The following is a 26264-nucleotide window of genomic DNA, read 5'->3' as shown; positions in this document are numbered from 1 at the left end:
TCGGGAAGAGAGAGGGAGGGGACGGGAAGAGAGAGGGAGGGGGGGGAAGAGAGAGAGGGGGTGGGGAAAGAGAGGGGGGGGGGGTGGAAAGAGAGAGAAGGGTTGGGGAAAGAGAGAGAGAGAGAGAGGGAGACCTAATCCTAGGGAATGAAGCCGGACAAGTGGTAGAAGTGTCAGTGGGGGATCATTTCGGGGATAGTGACCATAACTCTAAGATTTAAGGTAATTATGGAAAAGGACAAAGATGGACCGGAAATAAAGGTACTGAATTGGGGAAACGCTGATTTCAATTTGATAAAACAGGATCTGGCCAAAGTGGACTGGGAGCAGTTACTTGTAGGAAAGTCTACATCAGACCAGTGGGAGTCATTCAAAGAGGAAATAGTGAGAGTTCAGGGCCAACATGTACCCGTTAAGATGAAGGGGAGGACCAACAAGTCCAGGGAACCCTGGATGTCAAGGGATATAGATTATTGGATCAGGGAAAAAAAGGAGGCTTATGGCAGATTCAGAGCACTGAAAACAGCGGAGACCCTGGAGGAATATAGAAAGTGAAGGGGGGTACTTAAAAAAGTAATTAGGAGAGCGAAGAGGGGGCATGAAAAAACATTGGCGGGCAAGATAAAGGAAAATCCTAAGGTGTTTTTATAGTATATTAAGGGCAAGAGGATAACCAGGGAAAGAGTAGGGCCCATTAGGGACCAAAGTGGCAATCTGTGTGTGGAGCCGGAGGGCAGAGGTGAGGTTTTAAATGATTACTTTTCATCTGTGTTCACTATGGAGAAAGACGATGTAGGTGTAGAGATCAGGGAGGGGGAAGGAGATATACTTGAACATATTAACATTGAAAGGGAGGAAGTATTAGCTGTTTTAGCGGGCTTAAAAGTGGATAAATCCTCAGGCCCAGATGAGATGTATCCCCAGCTGTTATGTGAGGCAAGGGAGGAGATTGCAGGGGCCCTGACACAAATTTTCAAATCCTCTCTGGCCACAGGAGAGGTACCAGAGGATTGGAGGACAGTGAATGTGATACCATGATTCAAGAAGGGTAGCAGGGATAAACCAGGTAATTACAGGTCGGTGAGTCTAACATCAGTGGTTCACAGAATCACAGAATAATACAGTGCAGAAGAGGCCCTTCGGCCTATCGAGTCTGCACCGATGCATTAAAGACACCTGACCTGGTTGGGAAACCATTGGAAAAAATTCTGAGGGACAGGATTAATCTGCATTTGGAGAGGCAGGGATTAATCAGGGATAGTCAGCATGGCTTTGTCAGGGGGAGATCGTGTCGAACAAACTTGATTGAATTTTTCGAGGTGGTGACTCGATGTGTAGATGAGGGTAAAGCAGTTGATGTAGTCTACATGGACATCAGTAAGGCTTTTGATAAGGTCCCACATGGGAGATTGGTTAAGAAGGTAAGAGCCCATGGGATCCAGGGTAATTTGGCAAATTGGATCCAAAATTGGCTTAGTGGCAGGAGGCAGAGGGTAATGGTCGAGGGTTGTTTTTGCAAATTGAAAATTGGTGGTGTCGTAAATAGTGAGGAGGAAAGCCTTAGATTACAGGACGATATAGATGGGCTGGTAAGATGGGTGGAGCAGTGGCAAATGGAATTTAATCCTGAGAAGTGTGAGGTGATGCATTTTGGGAGGACTAACAAGGCAAGGGAATATACAATGGATGGTAGGACCCTGGAAGTACAGAGGGTCAGAGGGACCTTGGTGTACTTGTCCATAGATCACTGAAGGCAGCAGCACAGGTAGATAAGGTGGTTAGGAGGGCATATGGGATACTTGCCTTTATTAGCCGAGGCATAGAATATAAGAGCAGGGAGGTTATGATGGAGCTGTATAAAACGCTAGTTAAGCCACAGCTGGAATACTGTGTACAGTTCTGGGCACCACACTATAGGAAGGATGTGATTGCACTGGAGAGGGTGCAGAGGAGATTCACCAGGATGTTGCCTGGGCTGGAGCATTTCAGCTATGAAGAGAGACTGAAAAGGCTAGGGTTGATTTCATTAGAACAGAGAAGGCTGAGGGAAGATATGATTGAGGTATACAAAATTATGAGGGGTTTTGATAGGTTAGATAGGAAGAAACTTTTTCCCTTAGTGGAGGGGTCAATAACCAGGGGGCATAGATTTAAGGCAAGGGGCAGGAGGTTTAGAGGGGATTTGAGGAAATTTTCTTTCACCCAGAGGGTGGTTGGAATCTGGAACACACTGCTGAAGAGGTGGTAGAGGCAGGAACCTTCACGACAATTAAGAAGTATTTAGATGAGCACTTGAAACACCATAGCATACAAGGCTACAGGCCAAGTGCTGGAAAATGGGATTAGAATAGTTAGGTGCTTGATGGCCGGCACAGACACGATGGGCCGAAGGGCCTGTTTCTGTGCTGTACAACTCTATGACTCTATGAGAGAGATAGACAGACAGTCAGACAGTGAAAGATTGAGAGAGAGACAGAGAGAGTGTGAGAGTGAGAGAGAGAGAGTGAGAGACAGAGAGAGACAGCGAGACAGAGACAGTGAGAGAGCGAGACAGAGACAGTGAGAGAGTGAGAGAGACAGAGAGAGTGAGAGACTGAGAGAGAGACAGCGAGACAGAGAGAGTGAGAGACAGAGAGAGTGAGAGACAGAGAGAGTGAGAGACAGAGAGAGTGAGAGACAGAGAGAGTGAGAGACAGAGATACAGTCAGAGAGTGAGAGACAGAGAGAGACAGTGAGACAGAGAGAGACAGTGAGACAGAGAGAGACAGCGAGACAGAGAGAGACAGCGAGACAGAGAGAGAGAGCGAGACAGTGAGACAGTGCGAGACAGTGAGACAGATGAGAGCGAGACAGAGAGAGCGAGATAGAGAGAGCGAGATAGAGAGAGCGAGAGAAAGACATAGAGAGCGAGAGAAGACAGAGAGAGCGAGAGAAAGACTGAGAGAGCGAAAGACAGAGAGTGAAAGACAGATACAGTCAGAGAGTGAGAGACTGAGAGAGACAGCGAGACAGAGAGATTCAGAGAGAGTGAGGGACAGAGGTACAGTCAGAGAGTGAGAGACTGAGAGAGAGACAGCGAGACAGAGAGAGTGAGACAGAGGAGACACAGAGAGAGAGAGAGAGAGTGAGACACAGAGAGAGACAGAAAGAGTGAAAGACAGATACAGTCAGAGAGTGAGAGCGCGAGAGACAGAGGAGCGAGAGACAGAGAGCGCGAGAGACAGAGAGCGCGAGAGACAGAGAGCGCGAGAGACAGAGAGCGCGAGAGACAGAGAGCGCGAGAGACAGAGAGCGCGAGAGACAGAGAGCGCGAGAGACAGAGAGCGCGAGAGACAGAGAGCGCGAGAGACAGAGAGCGCGAGAGACAGAGAGCGCGAGAGACAGAGAGCGCGAGAGACAGAGAGCGCGAGAGACAGAGAGCGCGAGAGACAGAGAGCGCGAGAGACAGAGAGCGCGAGAGACAGAGAGCGCGAGAGACAGAGAGCGCGAGAGACAGAGAGCGCGAGAGACAGAGAGCACGAGAGACAGAGAGAGTGAAAGACAGATACAGTCAGAGAGTAAGAGACTGAGAGAGACAGTGAGACAGAGAGTGAGAGTGAGAGACAGAGACAGAGACAGCGAGACAGAGAGAGACAGAGAGAGTGAAAGACAGAGATACAGTTAGAGAGTGAGAGCAGAGCAGAGCAGAGTGCGAGCGAGTGAGCAGCTGGGAAGGTCAGTTTGAAAGTAAACTTAATTTCCTTTTGTTTTCGGCGGAGGCCAGGGGGCTGCTGGTAAGTAAAACACTATATATTTGGGCGGTTTCTGAACCGAGACACCACACTTGTAGTGTCTCCCACCCGCCCTCCTCCTCTAACCAAAAAAAAGGACTCGGTGGGGTGTTTATAAGGTAAGGCTTTTTCTATTTCTCTGGTTTTATCGTGATTGGTAAAAACTTTTCGTTCCTTTTTCATTTAACTAAGTTAAGCTTAAGATTAAAAATGGCAGGAGATCTCAGACCCGTATCATGCTCCTCTTGCTCAATGTGGGAGCTCAGGGACATGGCTGATGTCCCTGACTCCTTCACGTGCAGGAAGTGTGTCCAACTGCAGCTCTTGTTAGACCGCATGACGGCTCTGGAGCTGCGGATGGACTCACTTGGGAGCATGCGCGATGCTGAGGAGGTCGTGGATAGCACGTTTAGTGAATTGGTCACACCGCAGATTAGGATTGCTGAGGGAGAAAGGGAATGGGTGACCAAAAGGCAGAGAAAGAGCAGGAAGGCAGCGCAGGAGTCCCTGCGGTCATCTCCCTCCAAAACAAGTATACCGTTTTGGATACTGTTGAGGGAGATGGCTCACCAGGGGAAGGCAGCAGTAGCCAGGATCATGGCACCGTGGCTGGCTCTGCTGTTCAGAAGGGCGGAAAAAAGAGTGGAAAGGCTATAGTCGTAGGGGATTCGATTGTAAGGGGAGTAGATAGGCGGTTCTGTGGTCGAAAACGAGGCTCCCGAATGGTATGTTGCCTCCCAGGTGCACGGGTCAGGGACGTCTCAGATCGGCTGCAGAACATTCTAAAGGGGGAGGGTGAACAGCCAGTTGTCATTGTGCACATAGGCACCAATGATATAGGTAAAAAACGGGATGAGGTCCAACAAGCAGAATTTAGGGAGTTAGGAGCCAAGTTAAAAAGTAGGACCTCAGAGGTAGTAATCTCAGGATTGCTACCAGTGCCACGTGATAGTCAGAGTAAAAATGAAAGAATAGTCAGGATGAATGCGTGGCTTGAGAGATGGTGCAGGAGGGAGGGGTTCAGATTTTTGGGACATTGGGACCGGTTCTGGGGGAGGTGGGACTATTACAAATTGGACGGTCTACACCTGGGCCGGACTGGAACCAATGTCCTTGGAGGTGCTTTTGCTAACGCTGTTGGGGAGGGTTTAAACTAATGTGGCAGGGGGATGGGAACCAATTGAGGAGGTCAGTTGACAGTAAGGAGGTAGTAACAAAAGCCTGTAAGGAACTAGATAATGAAGTCAATGTGACTAAGGGGAAGAGCAGGCAGGGAGCAGATGATGAATGTAAAGGGACTGGTGGTCAGAGGTGCATTTGTTTTAATGCAAGAAGTGTAGTAGGTAAGGCAGATGAACTTAGGGCTTGGATTAGTACCTGGGAGTATGATGTTATTGCTATTACTGAGACTTGGTTGAGGGAAGGGCATGATTGGCAACTAAATATCCCAGGATATCGATGCTTCAGGCGGGAAAGAGAGGGAGGTAAAAGGGGTGGAGGAGTTGCATTACTGGTCAAAGAGGATATCACAGCTGTGCTGAAGGAGGGCACTATGGAGGACTCGAGCAGTGAGGCAATATGGGCAGAACTCGGAAATAGGAAGGGTGCGGTAACAATGTTGGGGCTGTACTACAGGCCTCCCAACAGCGAGTGTGAGATAGAGGAACAAATATGTAAACAGATTATGGAAAGATGTAGGAGCAACAAGGTGGTGGTGATAGGAGATTTTAATTTTCCCAACATTGACTGGGATTCACTTAGTGTTAGAGGTCGGGATGGAGCAGAATTTGTAAGGAGCATCCCGGAGGGTTTTCTAGAGCAGTATGTAAATAGTCCAACTCGGGAAGGGGCCATACTGGACCTGGTGTTGGGAAATGAGCCCGGCCAGGTGGTTGAAGTTTCAGTAGGGGACTACTTTGGGAATAGTGATCGCAATTCCGTATGTTTTAGAATACTCATGGACAAAGACGAGAGTGGTCCTAAAGGAAGAGTGCTAAATTGGGGGAAGGCCAACTGTACCAAAATTCGGCAGGAGCTGGGGAATGTAAATTGGGAGCAGCTGTTTGAAGGTAAATCCACATTTGATATGTGGGAGGCTTTTAAAGAGAGGTTGATTAGCGTGCAGGAGAGACATGTTCCTGTGAAAATGAGGGATAGAAATGGCAAGATTAGGGAACCATGGATGACAGGTGAAATTGTGAGACTAGCTAAGAGGAAAAAGGAAGCATACATAAGGTCTAGGCGGCTGATGAAAGACGAAGCTTTGAAAGAATATCGGGAATGTAGGACCAATCTGAAACGAGGAATTAAGAGGGCTAAAAGGGGTCATGAAATATCTTTAGCAAACAGGGTTAAGGAAAATCCCAAAGCCTTTTATTCATATATAAGGAGAAAGAGGGTAACTAGAGAAAGGATTGGCCCACTCAAGGACAAAGGAGGAAACTTATGCGTGGAGTCAGAGAAAATGGGTGAGATTCTAAACGAGTACTTTGCATCGGTATTCACCGAGGAGAGGGACATGACGGATATTGAGGTTAGGAACAGATGTTTGATTACTCTAGGTCAAGTCGGCATAAGGAGGGAGGAAGTGTTGGGTATTCTAAAAGGCATTAAGGTGGACAAGTCCCCAGGTCCGGATGGGATCTATCCCAGGTTACTGAGGGAAGCGAGAGAGGAAATAGCTGGGGCCTTAACAGATATCTTTGCAGCATCCTTAAACACGGGTGAGGTCCCGGAGGACTGGAGAATTGCTAATGTTGTCCCCTTGTTTAAGAAGGGTAGCAGGGATAATCCAGGTCATTATAGACTGGTGAGCCTGACGTCAGTGGTAGGGAAGCTGCTGGAGAAGATACTGAGGGATAGGATCTATTCCCATTTGGGAGAAAATGGGCTTATCAGTGATAGGCAACATGGTTTTGTGCAGGGAAGGTCATGTCTTACCAACTTAATAGAATTCTTTGAGGAAGTGACAAAGTTGATTGATGAGGGAAGGGCTGTAGATGTCATATACATGGACTTCAGTAAGGCGTTTGATAAGGTTCCCCATGGCAGGCTGATGGGGAAAGTGAAGGCGCATGGGGTCCAAGGTGTACTAGCTAGATGGATAAAGAACTGGCTGGGCAACAGGAGACAGAGAGTAGCAGTAGAAGGGAGTTTCTCAAAATGGAGACATGTGACCAGTGGTGTTCCACAGGGATCCGTGCTGGGACCACTGTTGTTTGTGATATACATTAATGATTTGGAGGAAAGTATAGGTGGTCTGATTAGCAAGTTTGCAAACGACACTAAGATTGGTGGAGTAGCAGATAGTGAAGGGGACTGTCAGAGAATACAGCAGAATATAAATAGATTGGAGAGTTGGGCAGAGAAATGGCAGATGGAGTTCAATCAGGGCAAATGCAAGGTGATGCATTTTGGAAGATCCAATTCAAGAGTGAACTATACAGTAAATGGAAAAGTCCTGGGGAAAATTGATGTCCAGAGAGATTTGGGTGTTCAGGTCCACTCTTCCCTGAAGGTGGCAACGCAGGTAAATAGAGTGGTCAAGAAGGCATACGGCATGCTTTCCTTCATCGGACGGGGTATTGAGTACAAGAGTTGGCAGGTCATGTTACAGTTGTATAGGACTTTGGTTCGGCCACATTTGGAATACTACGTGCAGTTCTGGTCGCCACATTACCAAAAGGATGTGGATGCTTTGGAGAGGGTGCAGAGGAGGTTCACCAGGATGTTGCCTGGTATGGAGGGCGCTAGCTATGAAGAGAGGTTGAGTAGATTAGGATTATTTTCATTAGAAAGGCGGAGGTTGAGGGGGGACCTGATTGAGGTGTACAAAATCATGAGAGGTATAGACAGGGTGGATAGCAAGAAGCTTTTTCCCAGAGTGGGGGATTCAATTACTAGAGGACACGAGTTCAAAGTGAGAGGGGAAAAGTTTAGGGGGGATATGCGTGGAAAGTTCTTTACGCAGAGGGTGGTGGGTGCCTGGAACGCGTTGCCAGCGGAGGTGGTAGATGCGGGCACGATGGCGTCTTTTAAGATGTATCTAGACAGATACATGAATGGGCAGGAAGAAAAGAGATGCAGACCCTTAGAAAATAGGTGACATGTTTAGATAGAGAATCTGGATCGGCGCAGGCTTGGAGGGCCGAAGGGCCTGTTCCTGTGCTGTAATTATCTTTGAGAGACAGAGAGAAACAGTGAGACAGAGAGAGTGAAAGACAGAGATACAGTTAGAGAGTGAGAGACAGAGAGAGTCAGCGAGACAGAGAGAGTGAGACAGAGAGAGTGAGACAGAGAGAGTGAGACAGAGAGAGAGAGTGAGACAGAGAGAGAGACTGAGAGAGAGTGAGAGACTGAGAGAGAGTGAGAGACTGAGAGAGAGTGAGAGACTGAGAGTGAGTGAGAGACAGAGAGAGTGAGAGAGAGTGAAAGACAGAGATACAGTTAGAGAGTGAGAGACAGAGAGAGACAGCGAGACAGAGAGAGGGAGACAGAGAGAGACAGAGAGATTAGATTAGTTTAGTTTAGAGATACAGCACTGAAACAGGCCCTTCGGCCCACCGAGTCTGTGCCGAACATCAACCACCCATTTATACTAATCCTACACTAATCCCATATTCCTACCAAACATCCCCACCTGTCCCTATATTTCCCTACCACCTACCTATACTAGGGGCAATTTATAATGGTCAATTTACCTACCAACCTGCAAGTCTTTTGGCTTGTGGGAGGAAACCGGAGCACCCGGAGGAAACCTACGCAGACACAGGGAGAACTTGCAAACTCCACACAGGCAGTACCCAGAATCGAACCCGGGTCCCTGAAGCTGTGAGGCTGCAGTGCTAACCACTGCGCCACTGTGCTGCCCAAAGAAGTGAGAGAGAGAGAGTGAGACTGAGAGAGAGAGAGAGACTGAGAGAGAGTGAGAGACTGAGAGAGAGTGAGAGACTGAGAGAGTGAGAGAGGTGGGAAGACGGTCGTGCAGTGGTAATGTCACAGGGCTAGTAATCTAGAGGTCCAGGCTAATGCCCTGGGGACAGGGGTTCAAATCCCACCACAGTAGCTGGTAGAATTGAATTCAATTAATTGATAAAAATCTGGAATTGATATCTAGTTTCAGTAATGGTGCCATGAAACTATCATCGATTGTTGTAAAAACCCATCTGGTTCACTAATGTCCTTTAGTGAAGGAAATCTGCCGTGCTTACCTGGTCTGGCCTACATGTGACTCCAGACCCACAGCAATGTGGCTGACTTTTAACTGCCCTCTGAAACGGCCGAGCAAGCTACTCAATTCAAGGGCAATTAGGGATGGGGAACAAATGCTGGCCTAGCCAGCGACACCCACATCCCATGAAAGAATAAAAAGATAGAGGGGGACAGAGTAGTGGGAGGGACAAACAGGGCAGAGCAGGACATGGAGAGGAGAAGTGGATGCAGATAGGGGTCTGGAGAAAGAGAGAAGCTGGGATGGAGACAAGCAGCGTGGCACAGTCCAGACACACAGGTGGGAAACTAAAGAGGGGACTAGCCTGATGTGGAAGTGGCAGTAGCTGGGGGAAGGGGGTGTGAGGAGGTCACTCTCGACTGAGAGTTGGTTATGCAGTGTGAGCTCCCTCTGGTGATCACAGAGTCACTGAGCTACCAAAAAAGCAAGCTGGTAAAGGAAACTGGAGCCAAACCGAGCACTTGCTGATCAGCCTGTCTGGAAGGAGTGAAAATTAGAGGTGGAATCTCTGGATGTGCGGTGTTTTACCAGCTGTGGCCATGGTCTCCTGGCTTCCTCGTTCCCTTTGCTGCCTCGATCCATCGATCGCCATTGCGCGTTGTTGCGTTCTCGAATCACTGCTGTCGTCTTCGAGCCCACTCTGACTGGCTTCCGACCCACGACACTGACGTTTGGGTAATTTAAATGATTGTCACTGAGTTCACTGTTGTTGCGCTCATCATGGTTCTCTCCACCTTCCATTTGCAAAAGAAAGATAAAAGACATTTTGCGGTGTGATGTGTGGAAAAAGACTGGACTCTCAGACACACCGAGAGAGGGAACACTTCAAAGAATGAACTTGCATTTCTATAGCGCCTTTCACCACCTCAGGATATTGCAAAGCGCGTTACAGCCAATGACGTGTAGTCATTGTTGTAATGTGGACAGATACTGTTCTCTGCAGCCACGACCAGGAGTTGCAAAGATTCTGCTGCCTGCCTGGTACCAGGGTAAAAGTAACTCCTTGCGTGTGGGGTGAAGTAAAAGGAGATTTAGGAATCTGAAAAGAGACAATCGAGCTAATACAGCAGTGTAGTCATTTAGGCAAAGACAAGCAGAGTGAGACAGGAAGGGAAGAGAGTCTAACGGTAAGAGTACATCAGTGAATAAGGTTCATGCAAATAACAATAGGCAAAAAAATAAAATTAAATGCTCTTTTTCTGAATGCAGAAGCAATCACAATAAGATAGATGAACTATTGGCACAAATGGAGATTAATTGTTTAGATATAATCACCATTACACAAGAACAGAAGAACTAGGGCAGCAGTGGAAGGGTGCTTTTCTGAATGGAGGGATGTGACTAGTGGTGTTCCGCAGGGATCAGTGCTGGGACCTTTGCTGTTTGTAGTATATATAAATGATTTGGAGGAAAATGTAGCTGGTCTGATTAGTAAGTTTGCGGACGACACAAAGGTTGGTGGAGTTGCGGACAGTGATGAGGATTGTCAGAGGATACAGCAGGATATAGATCGGTTGGAGACTTGGGCAGAGAAATGGCAGATGGAGTTTAATCCGGACAAATGTGAGGTAATGCATTTTGGAAGGTCTAATGCAGGTGGGAGGTATACAGTAAATGGCAGAACCCTTAGGAATATTGACAGGCAGAGAGATCTGGGCGTACAGGTCCACAGGTCACTGAAAGTGGCAACGCAGGTGGATAAGGTAGTCAAGAAGGCATACGGCATGCTTGCCTTCATCGGTCGGGGCATCGAGTATAAAAATTGGCAAGTCATGCTGCAGCTGTACAGAACTTTAGTTAGGCCACACTTAGAATATTGCGTGCAATTCTGGTCGCCACACTACCAGAAGGACGTGGAGGCTTTGGAGAGGGTACAGAGGAGGTTTACCAGGATGTTGCCTGGCCTGGAGGGCATTAGCTATGAGGAGAGGTTGGAAAAACTCGGATTGTTTTCACTGGAATGACAGAGGTGGGGGGGGCGACATGATAGAGGTTTACAAAGTTATGAGCGGCATGGACAGAGTGGATAGTCAGAAGCTTTTTCCCAGGGTGAAAGAGTCAGTTACTAGGGGACATAGGTTTAAGGTGCGAGGGGCAAAGTTTAGAGGGGATGTGCGAGGCACGTTTTTTACACAGAGGGTGGTGAGTGCCTGGAACTTGCTGCCGGGGGAGGTGGTGGAAGCAGGTACGATAACGACGTTTCAGAGGCATCTTGACAAATACATGAATAGGATGGGAATAGAGGGATACGGACCCCGGAGGTGCAGAAGGTTTTAGTTTAGGCAGGCATCAAGATCGGCGCAGGCTTGGAGGGCCGAATGGCATGTTCCTGTGCTGTTTTTTGTTCTTTATTAGGAGCAGGAGGAGGCAATTCAGCCCCTCGAGCCTGCTCCTCCATTCAATACGATCATGGCTGATCTCATCTCGGCCTCAACTCCACTTTCCTGCCCGTTCTCCATAACCTTTCAACCCATTACTAATGAAAAATCTGTCTATCTCCTCCTTAAATTTACTCAATGTCCCGGCATCCACCGCACTCTGGGGTAGTGAATTCCACAGACTCACGACCCTTTGAGAGAAGTAATTTCTCCTCATCTCAGTTTTAAATCTGCTATCCCTTATCCTAAAACTATGACCTCCCGTTCTAGATTGCCCCACAAGAGGAAACATCCTCTCTACGTATACTTTGTCAATCCCCTTAATCATCTTGTATACCTCAATTAGATCTCCTCTCATTCTTCTAAACTCTAGAGAGTAAAGGCCTAAACTGCTCAATCTCTCTTCATAAGACAAACCCCTCATCCCTGGAATCAATCTAGTGAACCTCATCTGAACTGCCTCCAATGCAACTACATCCCTCCTCAAGTAAGGGGACCAAAACTGTATGCTATACTCCAGGTGCAGTCTCCCCAATGCCTTGTCCAGTTGCAGCAACACTTCCCTACTTTTATACTCGATTCCTTTAGCACTAAATGCCAAAATTCCATTTCCCTTCCTTATTACCTGCTGTACCTGCATACTAGTTTTCTGTGATTCATGCACGAGGACACCCAGATCCCTCTGCACTGAAGCACTCTGAAGTTTCTCTCCATTTAGATAATAATTTGCCTTTCTACTCTTCCAACCAAAATGGATAACCTCACACTTATCCACGTTAAACTCCATCTGCCAAATTTTGGCCCATTCACCTAACCTATCCATGTCCATTTGTAAATTTCTTATTTCTTTATTGCAACTTACTATCCCATCTATTTTAGTGTCATCTGCAAATTTGGCTATAGTACCTTCTATCCCTGCATCCAAGTCATTAATATAGATTGTAAATAGTTGGAGCCCGAGGACTGAACCCTGTGGCACCCCACTAGTTACATCTTGCCAACCAGTAAAGGACCCATTTATCCCGACTCTCTGTTTTCTGTTGGTTAGTCAATCCTCTATCCAAGCTAATAAATTGCCCCTAACCCCATGTGATCTTACCTTGGGTATTAACCTATTAACCCAGCACCTTATCAAATGCCTTCTGGAAAACAGAAAATAGGAGTGTGTAGTCCATTCGGCCTTTCGAGCCTGCTCCGCCACTCATTATGATCATGGCTGATCATCCAACTCAGTAACCTGTTCCTGCTTTCGCCCCATACCCTTTGATCCCTTCAATGTTTTGGCCTCAACTGCTTTCTGTAGTAGCGAATTCCACAGGTTCACTACTCTCTGGGTGAAGAAATGTCTCCTCATCTCAGTCCTGAAAGGTTTCCCCCGTATCCTTAGACTATGAGCCCAGATTCTGCACTCCCCCATCATCAGGAACATTCTTCCTGCATCTATCCTGTCAAATCCTGTTCGAATTTTTAAGTTTCTATGAAATCCCCCCACACTCTTCTGAACTCCAGCGAATATAATCCTAACCGACTCAATCTCTCCTCATACGTCAGTCCCACCATCCCAGGAATCAGTCTGGTAAACCTTCGCTGCACTCCCTCTACAGCAAGAACATCCTTCCTCAGATAAGGAGACCAAAACTGCGCACAATATTCCAGGTGTGGCCTCACCAAGGCCCTGTATAATTGCAGCAAGACATCCCTGCTCCTGTACTCGAATCGTCTTGTTATGAAGGCCACCATATCATTTACCTTTTTTACCGCCTGTTGCACCTGCATGCTTACCTTCAGCGACTGGTGTACGAGAACACCCAGGTCTCGCTGTATATTCCCCTCTCTCAGTTTATAGCCATTCAGATAATAATCTGCCTTCCTGTTTTTGCTACCAAAGTGGATAACCTCACATTTATCCACATTATACTGCATCTGCCATGCATTATCCCACTCACTCAACTTGTCCAAATCACCCTGAAGCCTCTCTGCATCCTCCTCACAACTCCCCCTCTCACCCAGTTTTGTGTCATCTGCAAATTTGGAGATATTACATTTAGTTCCCTCATCTAAATTATTAATATATATTGTGAATAGCTGGGGTCCTAGCACCGATCCCTGCGGTACCCCACTAGTCACTGTCTGCCATTCGGAAAAAGACCCATTTATACCTACTCTTTGTTTCCTGTCCGCCAACCAGTTTTCTATCCATCGCAATACACTACCCCTAATCCCATGTGCTTTAATTTTACATGCTAACCTCTTGTGTGGGACTTTGTCGAAAGCCTTCTGAAAGTCCAAATAAACCATATCCACTAGCTCCCCCTCATCAACTCTACTAGTTACATCCTCGAAGAAGTCTAGTAGATTTGTCAAGCATGATTTCCCTTTCGTAAATCCATGCTGACTCTGTCCGATTCTACCACTGTTCTCCAAGTGCTCTGCTATAAAATCTTTGATTATGGACTCTAGAATTATCCCCACTACCGACGTCAGGCTGACTGGTCTATAATTCCCTGCTTTCTCTCTACCTCCCTTTTTAAATAGTGGGGTTACATTAGCTACCCTCCAATCTGTAGGAACTGTTCCAGAGTCTATAGAATCTTGGAAGATGACCACCAATGCATCCACTATTTCTGGGGCCACTTCCTTAAGTACTCTGGGATGCAGACCATCAGGCCCTGGGGATTTATCGGCCTTCAATCCCATCAATTTCCCCAACACCATTTCTCTACTAAGTTCAGATATACTACATCTACAGGATCCCCATTATCCACTTTGCTTGTTACATCTTCGAAGTTCTCTAGCAAATTAGCCAAACACAATTTACCCTTGGGAGGCGCAGTGGTTAGCACCGCAGCCTCACAGCTCCAGCGACCCGGGTTCAATTCTGGGTACAGCCTGTGTGACGATTGCAAGTTCTCCGTGTCTGCGTGGGTTTCCTCCGGGTGCTCCGGTTTCCTCCCACATGCCAAAGGACTTGCAGGTTGGTCGGTAAATTGGCCATTATAAATTGCCCCTAGTATAGGTAGGTGGTAGGGAAATATAGAGATAGGTGGGGAGGTGGTAGGAATATAGGAAAGTTTAGGATTAGTATATATGGGTGGTTGATGGTCGGTACAGACTTGGTGGGCCGAAGGGCCTGTTTCAGTGCTGTATCTCTAAAACTAAATCTAAAACTATTGGGATTGAAGGCAGTACAGGTCCCCAGGGCCTGATGACCTACATCCTAGGGTCTTAAAGGAAGTGGCAGCAGAGATAGTGGATCCATTGGTTATAATATTCCAAAATTCCCTGGGTGCAAGAAAGGTTCCAGTGGATTGGAAAAAATGCTAATATAACACCCTTATTCAAAAAGGGAGGGAGGCAGAAAGTAGGAAACTATAGACCAGTTAGTTTAACATCTGTCGTTGGGAAATTGTTAGAATCCATTATTAAGGAAGTAATAACAGGACATTTAGAAAGTCAAAAGTCAATCCATCAGAGTCAATATGGTTTTAGTTTAGTTTTCAATCTCATAATGAAGAGCTGGAACCTGTCATAGCCGCTAAGCGCATTACACTGTTGAACTACAAGAAAGCCCCCAGCGATTTAACATCCGCAGCACTTAAAGCAGCCAGAAGTACTGCACAAAGAACAGCTAGGCGTTGCGCAAACGACTACTGGCAACACCTATGCAGTCATATTCAGCTGGCCTCAGACACCGGAAACATCAGAGGAATGTATGATGGCATGAAGAGAGCTCTTGGGCCAACCATCAAGAAGATCACCCCCCTCAAATCTAAATCGGGGGACATAATCACTGACCAACGCAAACAGATGGACCGCTGGGTTGAGCACTACCTAGAACTGTACTCCAGGGAGAATGCTGTCACTGAGACTGCCCTCAATGCAGCCCAGCCTCTACCAGTCATGGATGAGCTGGACATACAGCCAACCAAATCGGAACTCAGTGATGCCATTGATTCCCTAGCCAGCGGAAAAGCCCCTGGAAAGGACAGCATTACCCCTGAAATAATCAAGAGTGCCAAGCCTGCTATACTCTCAGCACTACATGAACTGCTATGCCTGTGCTGGGACGAGGGAGCAGTACCCCAGGACATGCGCGATGCCAACATCATCACCCTCTATAAAAACAAAGGTGACCGCGGTGACTGCAACAACTACCGTGGAATCTCCCTGCTCAGCATAGTGGGGAAAGTCTTTGCTCGAGTCGCTCTGAACAGGCTCCAGAAGCTGGCCGAGCGCGTCTACCCTGAGGCACAGTGTGGCTTTCGTGCAGAGAGATCGACTATTGACATGCTGTTCTCCCTTCGTCAGATACAGGAGAAATGCCGTGAACAACAGATGCCCCTCTACATTGCTTTCATTGATCTCACCAAAGCCTTTGACCTCGTCAGCAGACGTGGTCTCTTCAGACTACTAGAAAAGATCGGATGTCCACCAAAGCTACTAAGTATCATCACCTCATTCCATGACAATATGAAAGGCACAATTCAACATGGTGGCTCCTCATCAGAGCCCTTTCCTATCCTGAGTGGTGTGAAACAGGGCTGTGTTCTCGCACCCACACTTTTTGGGATTTTCTTCTCCCTGCTGCTTTCACATGCGTTCAAATCCTCTGAAGAAGGAATTTTCCTCCACACAAGATCAGGGGGCAGGTTGTTCAACCTTGCCCGTCTAAGAGCGAAGTCCAAAGTACGGAAAGTCCTCATCAGAGAACTCCTCTTTGCTGACGATGCTGCTTTAACATCTCACACTGAAGAATGCCTGCAGAGTCTCATCGACAGGTTTGCGTCTGCCTGCAATGAATTTGGCCTAACCATCAGCCTCAAGAAAACGAACATCATGGGGCAGGATGTCAGAAATGCTCCATCCATCAATATTGGCGACCACGCTCTGGAAGTGGTTCAAGAGTTCACCTACCTAGGCTCAACTATCACCAGTAACCTGTCTCTAGATGCAGAAATCAACAAGCGCATGGGTAAGGCTTCCACTGCTATGTCCAGACTGGCCAAGAGAGTGTGGGAAAATGGCGCACTGACACGGAACACAAAAGTCCGAGTGTACCAGGCCTGTGTCCTCAGTACCTTGCTCTACGGCAGCGAGGCCTGGACAACGTATGCCAGCCAAGAGCGACGTCTCAATTCATTCCATCTTCGCTGCCTTCGGAGAATACTTGGCATCAGGTGGCAGGACTATATCTCCAACACAGAAGTCCTTGAAGCGGCCAACACCCCCAGCTTATACACACTACTGAGTCAGCGGCGCTTGAGATGGCTTGGCCATGTGAGCCGCATGGAAGATGGCAGGATCCCCAAAGACACATTGTACAGCGAGCTCGCCACTGGTATCAGACCCACCGGCCGTCCATGTCTCCGTTATAAAGACGTCTGCAAACGCGACATGAAATCGTGTGACATTGATCACAAGTCGTGGGAGTCAGTTGCCAGCATTCGCCAGAGCTGGCGGGCAGCCATAAAGACAGGGCTAAATTGTGGCGAGTCGAAGAGACTTAGTAGTTGGCAGGAAAAAAGACAGAGGCGCAAGGGGAGAGCCAACTGTGCAACAGCCCCAACAAACAAATTTCTCTGCAGCACCTGTGGAAGAGCCTGTCACTCCAGAATTGGCCTTTATAGCCACTCCAGGCGCTGCTTCACAAACCACTGACCACCTCCAGGCGCGTATCCATTGTCTCTCGAGATAAGGAGGCCCAAAAGAAAGAAGAACACTAACCCCATATACCTACCACATCCCCACCTATCCCTATATTTCCCTCCCACCTACCTATACTAATGGCAATTTATAATGGCCAATTTACCTACCAACCTGCAAGTCTTTTGGCTTGTGGGAGGAAACCGGAGCACCCGGAGAAAACCCACGCAGACACAGGGAGAACTTGCAAACTCCACACAGGCAGTACCCAGAATTGAACCCGGGTCCCTGGAGCTGTGAGGCTGCGGTGCTAACCACTGCGCCGTGCTCAGTACTTTTTCCCTCGTGATGATGATTGTTCTAGGTTCCCCCCTTTCTATAACCTCTACATTACCTGTTACTATTGGGATGGTACTAGTGTCCTCCAGCGTGAAAACTGAGGCAAAATACTGATTTAGTGTCTCCGCCATTTCTGTGTTCCCCTCTATTAACTCCCCAGTCACATCCTCCAAAGGACCAATGTTCACTTTAGCTACTCTCTTCCCTTTTATATACTTATAGAAGCTTTTGCTATCCGTTTTTATATTTTGCGCTAGTTTTCTTTCATAATTTACCTTTGCTCTTTTTATTACTTTTTTAGTAACCCTTTGTTGATCTTTAAAAGTTTCCCAATCTTCCAGCCTGCCACTGGCCTTTGCAATATGGTATACCTTAGTTTTTGTCTTTGTGTTATCCTCAACTTCCTTGCTTAGCCATGGATGTTTTTTTCTCCCCCTTAGAATCTTTCTTCCTCTGTGGAATATATTTTAGTTGGGAGGAATTGAAATATCTCCTTAAACACCTGCCACTGCTCATCAGCTGTCCTACCTTTTAGTCTTCCTGCCCAGTCCACTAGGGCCAAAACTGTTCTCATGCCTATGTAATTACCTTTGTTTAACTCCAGATCACTAGTGTGGGACTCCAGTTTCTCGTCCTCAAACTTGGTTACAAGGTGACCAAGGTTGGGAAATAAATATTCCAAGATACACAACATTTCGATCAGTCAGACAGAATGGAAAAGGAAAAGGAGTTTCCCTGATAGTAAAGGATGACGTAAGGACATTAGTGAGAAAAGATCTTGGTTCAGGAGATCAGGAAGTAGAATCAGTATGGGTCATAGCAAGGGTCAGAAAATGCTGGTGGGAGTAGTTTATAGGCCCCCCTAACAGTAGTTATACCATTGGACAGAGCATTAAACAAGAAATTATTGGAGCTTGTAACAAAGGCAATGCAATAATTGTGGGGGATTTTAATCTTCATATAGACTGGATCAATCAAATTGGCAAAAGTGGTCTAGATGATGAGTTTGTAGAATGCTTTCATGACAGTTTGCTGGAACTTGTGGAACCAACTCAGGATAAAGCTATTTTAGATCCAGTATTGTGCAAAGAGGCAGGGTTAATTAGTAATCTCCTAGTAAAAGATCCACTGGGAAAAACTGGTTATAATGCAGTTGAATTCCATATTAACTTGGAAAGTAACATTCTCCGGACCCAGACAAAAATCTTAAACTTAAACAAAGCCAGTTACACAGGTATGAGGAGAAAGCTGGCTAATGTTGATTGGGTAAATGGACTAAAAGATATGGCGGTAAATAAACGGTGGGAAATATTTAAAGAAACAATTCAAAATGTTCAACAAAATACATTCCTTTGAAAAACAAAAATTCAGCGAGAAAGATCCATCTGTGGCTCACTCAGGAAGTTAATGATAGTGTTAGATTAAAAGAAGAGACATCTAATGTTGCAAAGAATAATAGTGAGCCTGAGAATTGGGAATGTTTTAGAAACTAGCAAAGGGCCACCAAAAAGTTGATAAAAAGGGGGAAACTAAAATAGGAGAGTAAACTAGCCAGCAATATAAAAAGATTGTAAGAACTTTTACAATTATATAAAAAGGAGAGCAGCTAAAGTAAACGTTGGCCCCTTAGCGACAGAGACAGGAGAAATTATCATGGGGAATGCAGAAATGGCAGAGACATTGAACAAATATTTTATGTCTGTCTTCACAGTAGAAGACACAAGTTATACACCAGAAATAGAGGATAACCTCAGGGCTAATAAAAGTGAGGAAATTAAGGTAATTAATATCTGAGGAGAAAAAGTATTAGAGAAACTTAAGCGACTAAAATCCAACAAATCCCCAAGACCTGATAGCCCACACCCTAGAGTTCTTAAAAAGTAACTGTAGAGATGGTGGATTCACCGGCGATAACTTTCCAAAATTCTTTAGATTCTAGAACAGTCCCAGAGGACTGGAAGTTAGCAAATGTTACACCACTATTCAAGAAAGGAGGAAGAGAAAAAACAGGGAACTACAGGCCAGTTAGCCTGATACCATCATCGGGAAAATGCTGGAATTTATTAAGGAAATCTTAACAATGCACTTAGAAAATCAGAGTATGATCATAGTCAATATGGTTTTACGAAAGGGAAATAGTGTTTGACAAATTTATTGTTTTTTTTGAGGACTAGTAGATAAAGGGGACCCAGTCGATGTAATATACCTGGATTTCCAACAGGCATTCGATAAGGTGCCACATAAAAGATTAATAGAAAGGATAAGGGCTCATGGTGTTAGGGGTAATATATTAGTGTGGATAGAGGATTGGTTAACAGACAGAAAGCAGAGAGTGGGCATAAATGGGGCATTTTCAGGTTGGCAGGCAGTGAATAGTGGAGTGCCACAAGGATCAGTGTTGGGGCTTCAGGTATTTACAGTCTATATTAGTGACTTAGACCAAAGAGGCTGAGAGTAATGTATCCAAGTTTGCTGATGATACTGAGTTAGGTGGGAATGTAAGCTGCGAGGAGGACAGAGAGAGGCTGCAGAGAGATATATGCAGGTTACGTGAGTGAATAACAAGATAGCAGATGGAGTGCAATGTGGGGAAGTGTGAGGTTATTCACTTTGGTATTAAGAATAGAAGAGCACAATATTTTTTAAAAGGCGTGAAACTTTTAAATGTTGATGTTTAGAGACATTTCAATGTTCTCATACAAGAAACACAGAAGTTAGCATGCAGGTACAGCAAACTATTAGGAAGGCAAATGGCATGTTTGTCTTTATTGCAAGGGGATTGGAGTACAAGAATAACGAGGACTTGCTACAATTGTACAGGGTGTTGGTGAGACCACACCTGGAATACTGTGCATAGTTTTTCTCCATATTTAAGGAAAGACATACTTGCGTTGGAGGTAGTACAGCGAAGGTTCACTAGATTGGTTTTAGGAATGAGAGGGTTGTCCTGTGATGCGAGGATGAGTAAATTGGGCCGACAGTCTCTGGCGTTTAAAAGAATGAGAGGTGATCAAATTGAAACATACAAAATTCCTATAGGGTAGACACAGAGGTCATTTCTGCTGGTCAGGGAATCTAAAACACATGGCCTCAGTTTCAGGATAAGGGGTCCATTTAGGACTGAGATGAGGAGAAATTTCTTCATTCAAAGGGTTGTGAATCTTTGGGATTCTCTATCCCAGAGGGTTGTGGTGCTCCACTGTTGAATACATATAAGCCTGCGACAAATTTTTGCTATCCCAGGAAATCAAAGGATATAAGGAACAGATGGGAATGTGGAGTTGAGGCAGAAGATCAACCAAGATCATATTGAATGGTGTAGCAGGTTCGAGGGGCTGAATGGTCTACTCCTGGTTCTAGTTATGTTCTTAGGTTTTATGAAATACAGCAGAACATTTGTGTCCAGCAAGACCCCAAAAACAGCATGGAAAATAGTGAAGTTCACTGATTGCTAAAGATTGGCGAGGACCCTGGGGAGAAATTCCCCTGCTCTTCTTTCACTAGTGTCATAGACATTTTATATCTACTGGAGGGGGTAGATTGGGCATGGTCGGATGGTCGGTACTGAGGGAGTGCTGCACTGTCAGAGGGTCAGTACTGAGGGAGCGCTGCACTGTCAGAGGGTCAGTACTGAGGGAGTGCTGCACGGTAGGAGGTGCCCTTTCTCAGTACTGACCCCCCAACCGTGCAGCACTCCCTCAGTACTGACCCTCTGACAGTGCAGCACCCCCTCAGTACTGACCCCCCAACCGTGCAGCGCTCCCTCAGTACTGACCCTCTGACAGTGCAGCACTCCCTCAGTACTGACCCTCTGACAGTGCAGCAACCCCTCAGTACTGACCCTCTGACAGTGCAGCAACCCCTCAGTACTGACCCTCTGACAGTGCAGCACTCCCTCAGTACTGACCCTCGGACAGTGCAGCACTGCCTCAGTACTGACCCTCCGACACTGCAGCACTCCCTCAGTACTGACCCTCTGACAGTGCAGCACTGCCTCAGTACTGACCCTCTGACAGTGCAGCGCTCCCTCAGTACTGACCCTCTGACAGTGCAGCACTCCCTCAGTACTGACCCTCCGGCAGTGCAGCACTGCCTCAGTACTGACCCTCCGACACTGCAGCACTCCCTCAGTACTGACCCTCTGACAGTGCAGCACTTCCTCAGTACTGACCCTCTGACAGTGCAGCACTCCCTCAGTACTGACCCTCTGACAGTGCAGCACTTCCTCAGTACTGACCTCTGACAGTGCAGTACTCCCTCAGTACTGACCCTCTGACAGTGCAGCACTCCCTCAGTACTGACCCTCTGACAGTGCAGCACCCCCTCAGTACTGACCCTCTGACACTGCAGCACTCCCTCAGTACTGACCCTCTGACAGTGCAGCACTCCCTCAGTACTGACCCTCTGACAGTGCAGCACTCCCTCAGTACTGACCCTCTGACAGTGCAGCACTCCCTCAGTACTGACCCTCTGACAGTGCAGCACTCCCTCAGTACTGACCCTCTGACCTCTCATGTGGATGTAAAAGCTGCCATAACTCTATTTTAAAGACGAGCAGGAGAATTCTCCCCAGTGTCCTGGTCAATATTTATCCCTCAATCAATATCTCAATAAACAGATGCTCTGGTCGTTATCACATTGCTGTTCATGGGATCTTGCTGTGCACAAACTGGCTGCCATGTTTCCTAGATTACAACAGTGACACTTCAGAAGTACGTCAGTGGCTGTAATGCGCTATGGGACATCCTGTGGTCGTCAACGGTGCTATCTAAATGCAAGTTCTTTCTTTTCTATTCCTGAAGTTACAGCTGGACTGCACAACATTGACTGGAGACAGAGAAATCCTTCAGCAAAACCAGCCTATGGCTCACATAAAATATCAAATATTCTTTCCAGCAGATGAAGCTACAGGATGAATATTGCTGTTTTAAATCTTTTACTTTTGTATTAGTCGGACAGGCGGAGAGGTTTAGGGAGGGAATTCCAATGCTTAGGGCCCAGGCAGCTGAAGGCACGACCGTCAATGGTGGAGTGATTAAAATCAGGGATGTGCAAGAGGCCAGGATTAGAGGAGTGCAGGGATTTGGAGGGCTGGAGGAGATGAAAGAGATAGGGAGGGACAAGGCCATGGTGGGATGTGAAAGCACAAATGAGCATCTGAAATCTTTACCGAGGAGTTTTCCAGGCAGCAGATTATGGGATGCTCTCATGGTATTAGATAGTGCTACAATGACAGCTTGGTCCCAGGTGAAATAGTCACGGTTGCTCCACTGTCTCACTCTTTTGAGGTCTCCCCTCTTTCTATCTGTCCACCCATCTCTTCATCTCTCTATTCCTGTCTATGTGTGCTGTGGATAAATTCTTCAAAAGCCTTAAATAACCAGCATGGGAACCAGAAACCAGGCATATAGCCACAAACTCAAAGTTTTGTTAATTGAAACACTCCATTTGTGAGAGGCCAGCTCCCTAAGCCACTCAGACATCAGTAAAACATCCTCATTACAGTGGTTACAGCACACAGTGTACTGCCTCCAGTGACAGGCCTCAAGGTTCATCCAATAGATCGCAAAGCAGTAATTTACTGAGTCCTGCTCCTTGCCGATTCCATCAAACATTTCAACAGTGTTAAACAAATACTCTCCAATATCCGGTGCTTGCCAAACTCCACTTGGGGTTGAGCAAATACCACATGATATTTCCACCTTGTCCTTCCACAAACAAACTCGAGTCTCCAAACTTGCTGTTACTGACTTTCCTCTCCTGTGAAAGAAAGACTTGCATTTCTATAGCGCCTTTCAGAAACTCAGGGTCCCAAAGGGCTTTGCAGCCAATGAAATATTTTGGAAGTGTAGTCACTGTTGCAATGCAGGAAACATGGTAGAATATTTGTGCACAGTAAGAGCCCATAAACAGCAATGTGATAATGACCAGGTAATCTGTTATAGTGATGTTGGTTGAGGGATATATATTGACCACAGGAAACCGGGGATAAACCATTCCGACAGTGCAGCACTCCCTCAGTACTGACCCTCCGACAGTGCAGCACTCCCTCAGTACTGACCTTCTGACAGTGCAGCACTCCCTCAGTACTGACCCTCCGACAGTGCAGCACTCCCTCAGTACTGACCTTCCGACAGTGCAGCACTCCCTCAGTACTGACCCTCTGACAGTGCAGCTCTCCCTCAGCACTGACCCTCTGACAGTGCAGCTCTCCCTCAGTACTGACCCTCCGACAGTGCAGCACTCCCTCAGTACTGACCCTCCGACAGTGCAGCACTCCCTCAGTACTGACCTTCCGACAGTGCAGCACTCCCTCAGTACTGACCTTCCGACAGTGCAGCACTCACTCAGTACTGACCCTCCGACAGTGCAGTACTCCCTCAGTACTGACCTTCCGACAGTGCAGCCCTCCCTCAGTACTGACCCTCCGACAGTGCAGCACTCCCTCAGTACTGACCCTCCGACAGTGCAGCACTCCCTCAGTACTGACCTTCTGACAGTGCAGCACTCCCTCAGTACTGACCTTCCGACAGTGCAGTACTCCCTCAGTACTGACCTTCTGACAGTGCAGCACTCCCTCAGTACTGACCCTCTGAAAGTGCAGCACTCCCTCAGTACTGACCCTCTGACAGTGCAGCACTCCCTCAGTACTGACCCTCTGACAGTGCAGCACTCCCTCAGTACTGACCCTCCGGCGGTGCAGCACTCCCTCAGTACTGACCCTCCGGCAGTGCAGCACTCCCTCAGTACTGACCCTCCGACAGTGCAGCACTCCCACAGTACTGACCTGCCGACTGTGCAGCACTCCCTCAGTACTGACCTTCCGACAGTGCAGCACTCCCTCAGTACTGACCCTCCGACAGTGCAGCACTCCCTCAGTACTGACCCTCCGACAGTGCAGCACTCCCTCAGTACTGACCCTCTGACAGTGCAGCACTCCCTCAGTACTGACCCTCTGAAAGTGCAGCACTCCCTCAGTACTGACCCTCCGGCAGTGCAGCACTCCCTCAGTACTGAACCTCCGGCAGTGCAGCACTCCCTCAGTACTGAACCTCCGGCAGTGCAGCACTCCCACAGTACTGACCTGCCGACTGTGCAGCACTCCCTCAGTACTGACCTTCCGACAGTGCAGCACTCCCTCAGTACTGACCCTCCGACAGTGCAGCACTCCCTCAGTACTGACCCTCCGACAGTGCAGCACTCCCTCATTACTGACCCTCCGACAGTGCAGCACTCCCTCAGTACTGCCCCTCCGACAGTGCAGCACTCCCTCAGTACTGACCCTCCGACAGTGCAGCACTCCCTCATTACTGACCCTCCGACAGTGCAGCACTCCCTCAGTACTGCCCCTCCGACAGTGCAGCACTCCCTTAGTACTGCATAGGGAATGTCGGCCTGGATTGTGGTTCAAATCACCTGCATTGGTTCTGCACACACAAACTTCTGACTCAGGTGAGAGTTCGACTCACTGAGCCACTGCTGAAAAGCTCCGAACCTCCTGACGTCTCTTCCTGCCTCTGACTATGTACGCAGATCCTGACAATCTCTATAAGGAATCCATTCCTGAGGTTGCGATCAGGTTTTTGCTTGTGATCCCTAAGGAGTGAAGCTGTTGGCTCACAATCAGTCAGCTGAGGACAGGATTGGGACAGGTTGCGAAGCCCCTACAGTCAAATATCAAAGAACAAACAACAAAGAAGAACAGTACAGCACAGGAACAGGCCATTCGGCCCTCCAAGCCTGCGCCGATCTTGATGCCTGCCGAAAGTAACACCTTCTGCACTTCCGGGGCCCATATCCCTCTATTCCCATCCTATTCATGTATCCTGTCAACACTGTCCAGCATCACACACAAAACGTGGCCACTGAGGTGAAGTATCAGAAGACAGTGTGCACGGATCCCACATCTGCACATTTGGACACATTAAAGGCAGGAAGCAGGAGACCGGATTACAATGCTCAGGGTGATGTATTGGTGACTTTCTTGGGCTAACAATCCACAGAACCCGAGTTTAAATCCCAACATGGATACCTCGAGAAATTGAATTCAGTTTAATAAATCAGGAAATAAAAAGCTGGTCTCAGTGGAAGTGACTGTGAAGCTGTTAGATTGTTGTAAAAACCCAACTGGTTCACAGATGTCCCTTTGGGAAGGGAACCTGCCGTCCTTACGCAGTCTGGGCTCATACGTGACTCCTGTCCCACCCCAATATAACGGACTCTGAAGCGGCCACTTAGTTTATATCAAATGCACTACAACCAGTTCAGACAGACGGTTCATCACCACCTTCGCTAGGTAACTGGAAAAACAAACAACTTGCATTTATATAGAGCCTTTCATGACCACTGGATATCTTAAAGCACATTCCCAGAAATAATTTTATTTTAAAAAACAGACCCAAATAGGGAGGACAGCTACCCACTATCGCTCTCTACTCTGTCTCTCTCTCTCACTACCCACTATCGCTCTCTACTCTGTCTCTCTCTCTCACTACCCACTATCGCTCTCTACTCTGTCTCTCTCTCTCTCACTCCCCACTATCGCTCTCTACTCTGTCTCTCTCTCTCACTACCCACTATCGCTCTCTACTCTGTCTCTCTCTCTCACTCCCCACTATCGCTCTCTACTCTGTCTCTCTCTCTCACTACCCACTATCGCTCTCTACTCTGTCTCTCTCTCTCATTACCCACTATCGCTCTCTACTCTGTCTCTCTCTCTCACTACCCACTATCGCTCTCTACTCTGTCTCTCTCTCTCACTACCCACTATCGCTCTCTACTCTGTCTCTCTCTCTCATTACCCACTATCGCTCTCTACTCTGTCTCTCTCTCTCACTACCCACTATCGCTCTCTACTCTGTCTCTCTCTCACTACCCACTATCGCTCTCTACTCTGTCTCTCTC

General features: G+C 47.3%; 1 protein-coding gene across 1 annotated transcript in view; it reads right to left on the bottom strand.

Moving 5' to 3' along the window:
• The window catches only part of igfbp2a (insulin-like growth factor binding protein 2a), a 118908-nt gene that overhangs the window by 33721 nt on the left and 58923 nt on the right, over positions 1-26264 (bottom strand). Inside the window, exon 2 of the mRNA XM_068034706.1 lies at positions 9529-9734. Within this exon, the coding sequence (XP_067890807.1) occupies positions 9529-9734 (206 nt within the window). The remainder of the gene's footprint in view (positions 1-9528; positions 9735-26264) is intronic.

This window comes from Heterodontus francisci, chromosome 7, assembly GCF_036365525.1.
Source record: "Heterodontus francisci isolate sHetFra1 chromosome 7, sHetFra1.hap1, whole genome shotgun sequence".
Taxonomy (NCBI): domain Eukaryota; kingdom Metazoa; phylum Chordata; class Chondrichthyes; order Heterodontiformes; family Heterodontidae; genus Heterodontus; species Heterodontus francisci.
The sequence above is the reverse complement of the archived record's forward strand: the minus strand, read 5'-3'. Positions and strand labels throughout refer to the sequence as shown.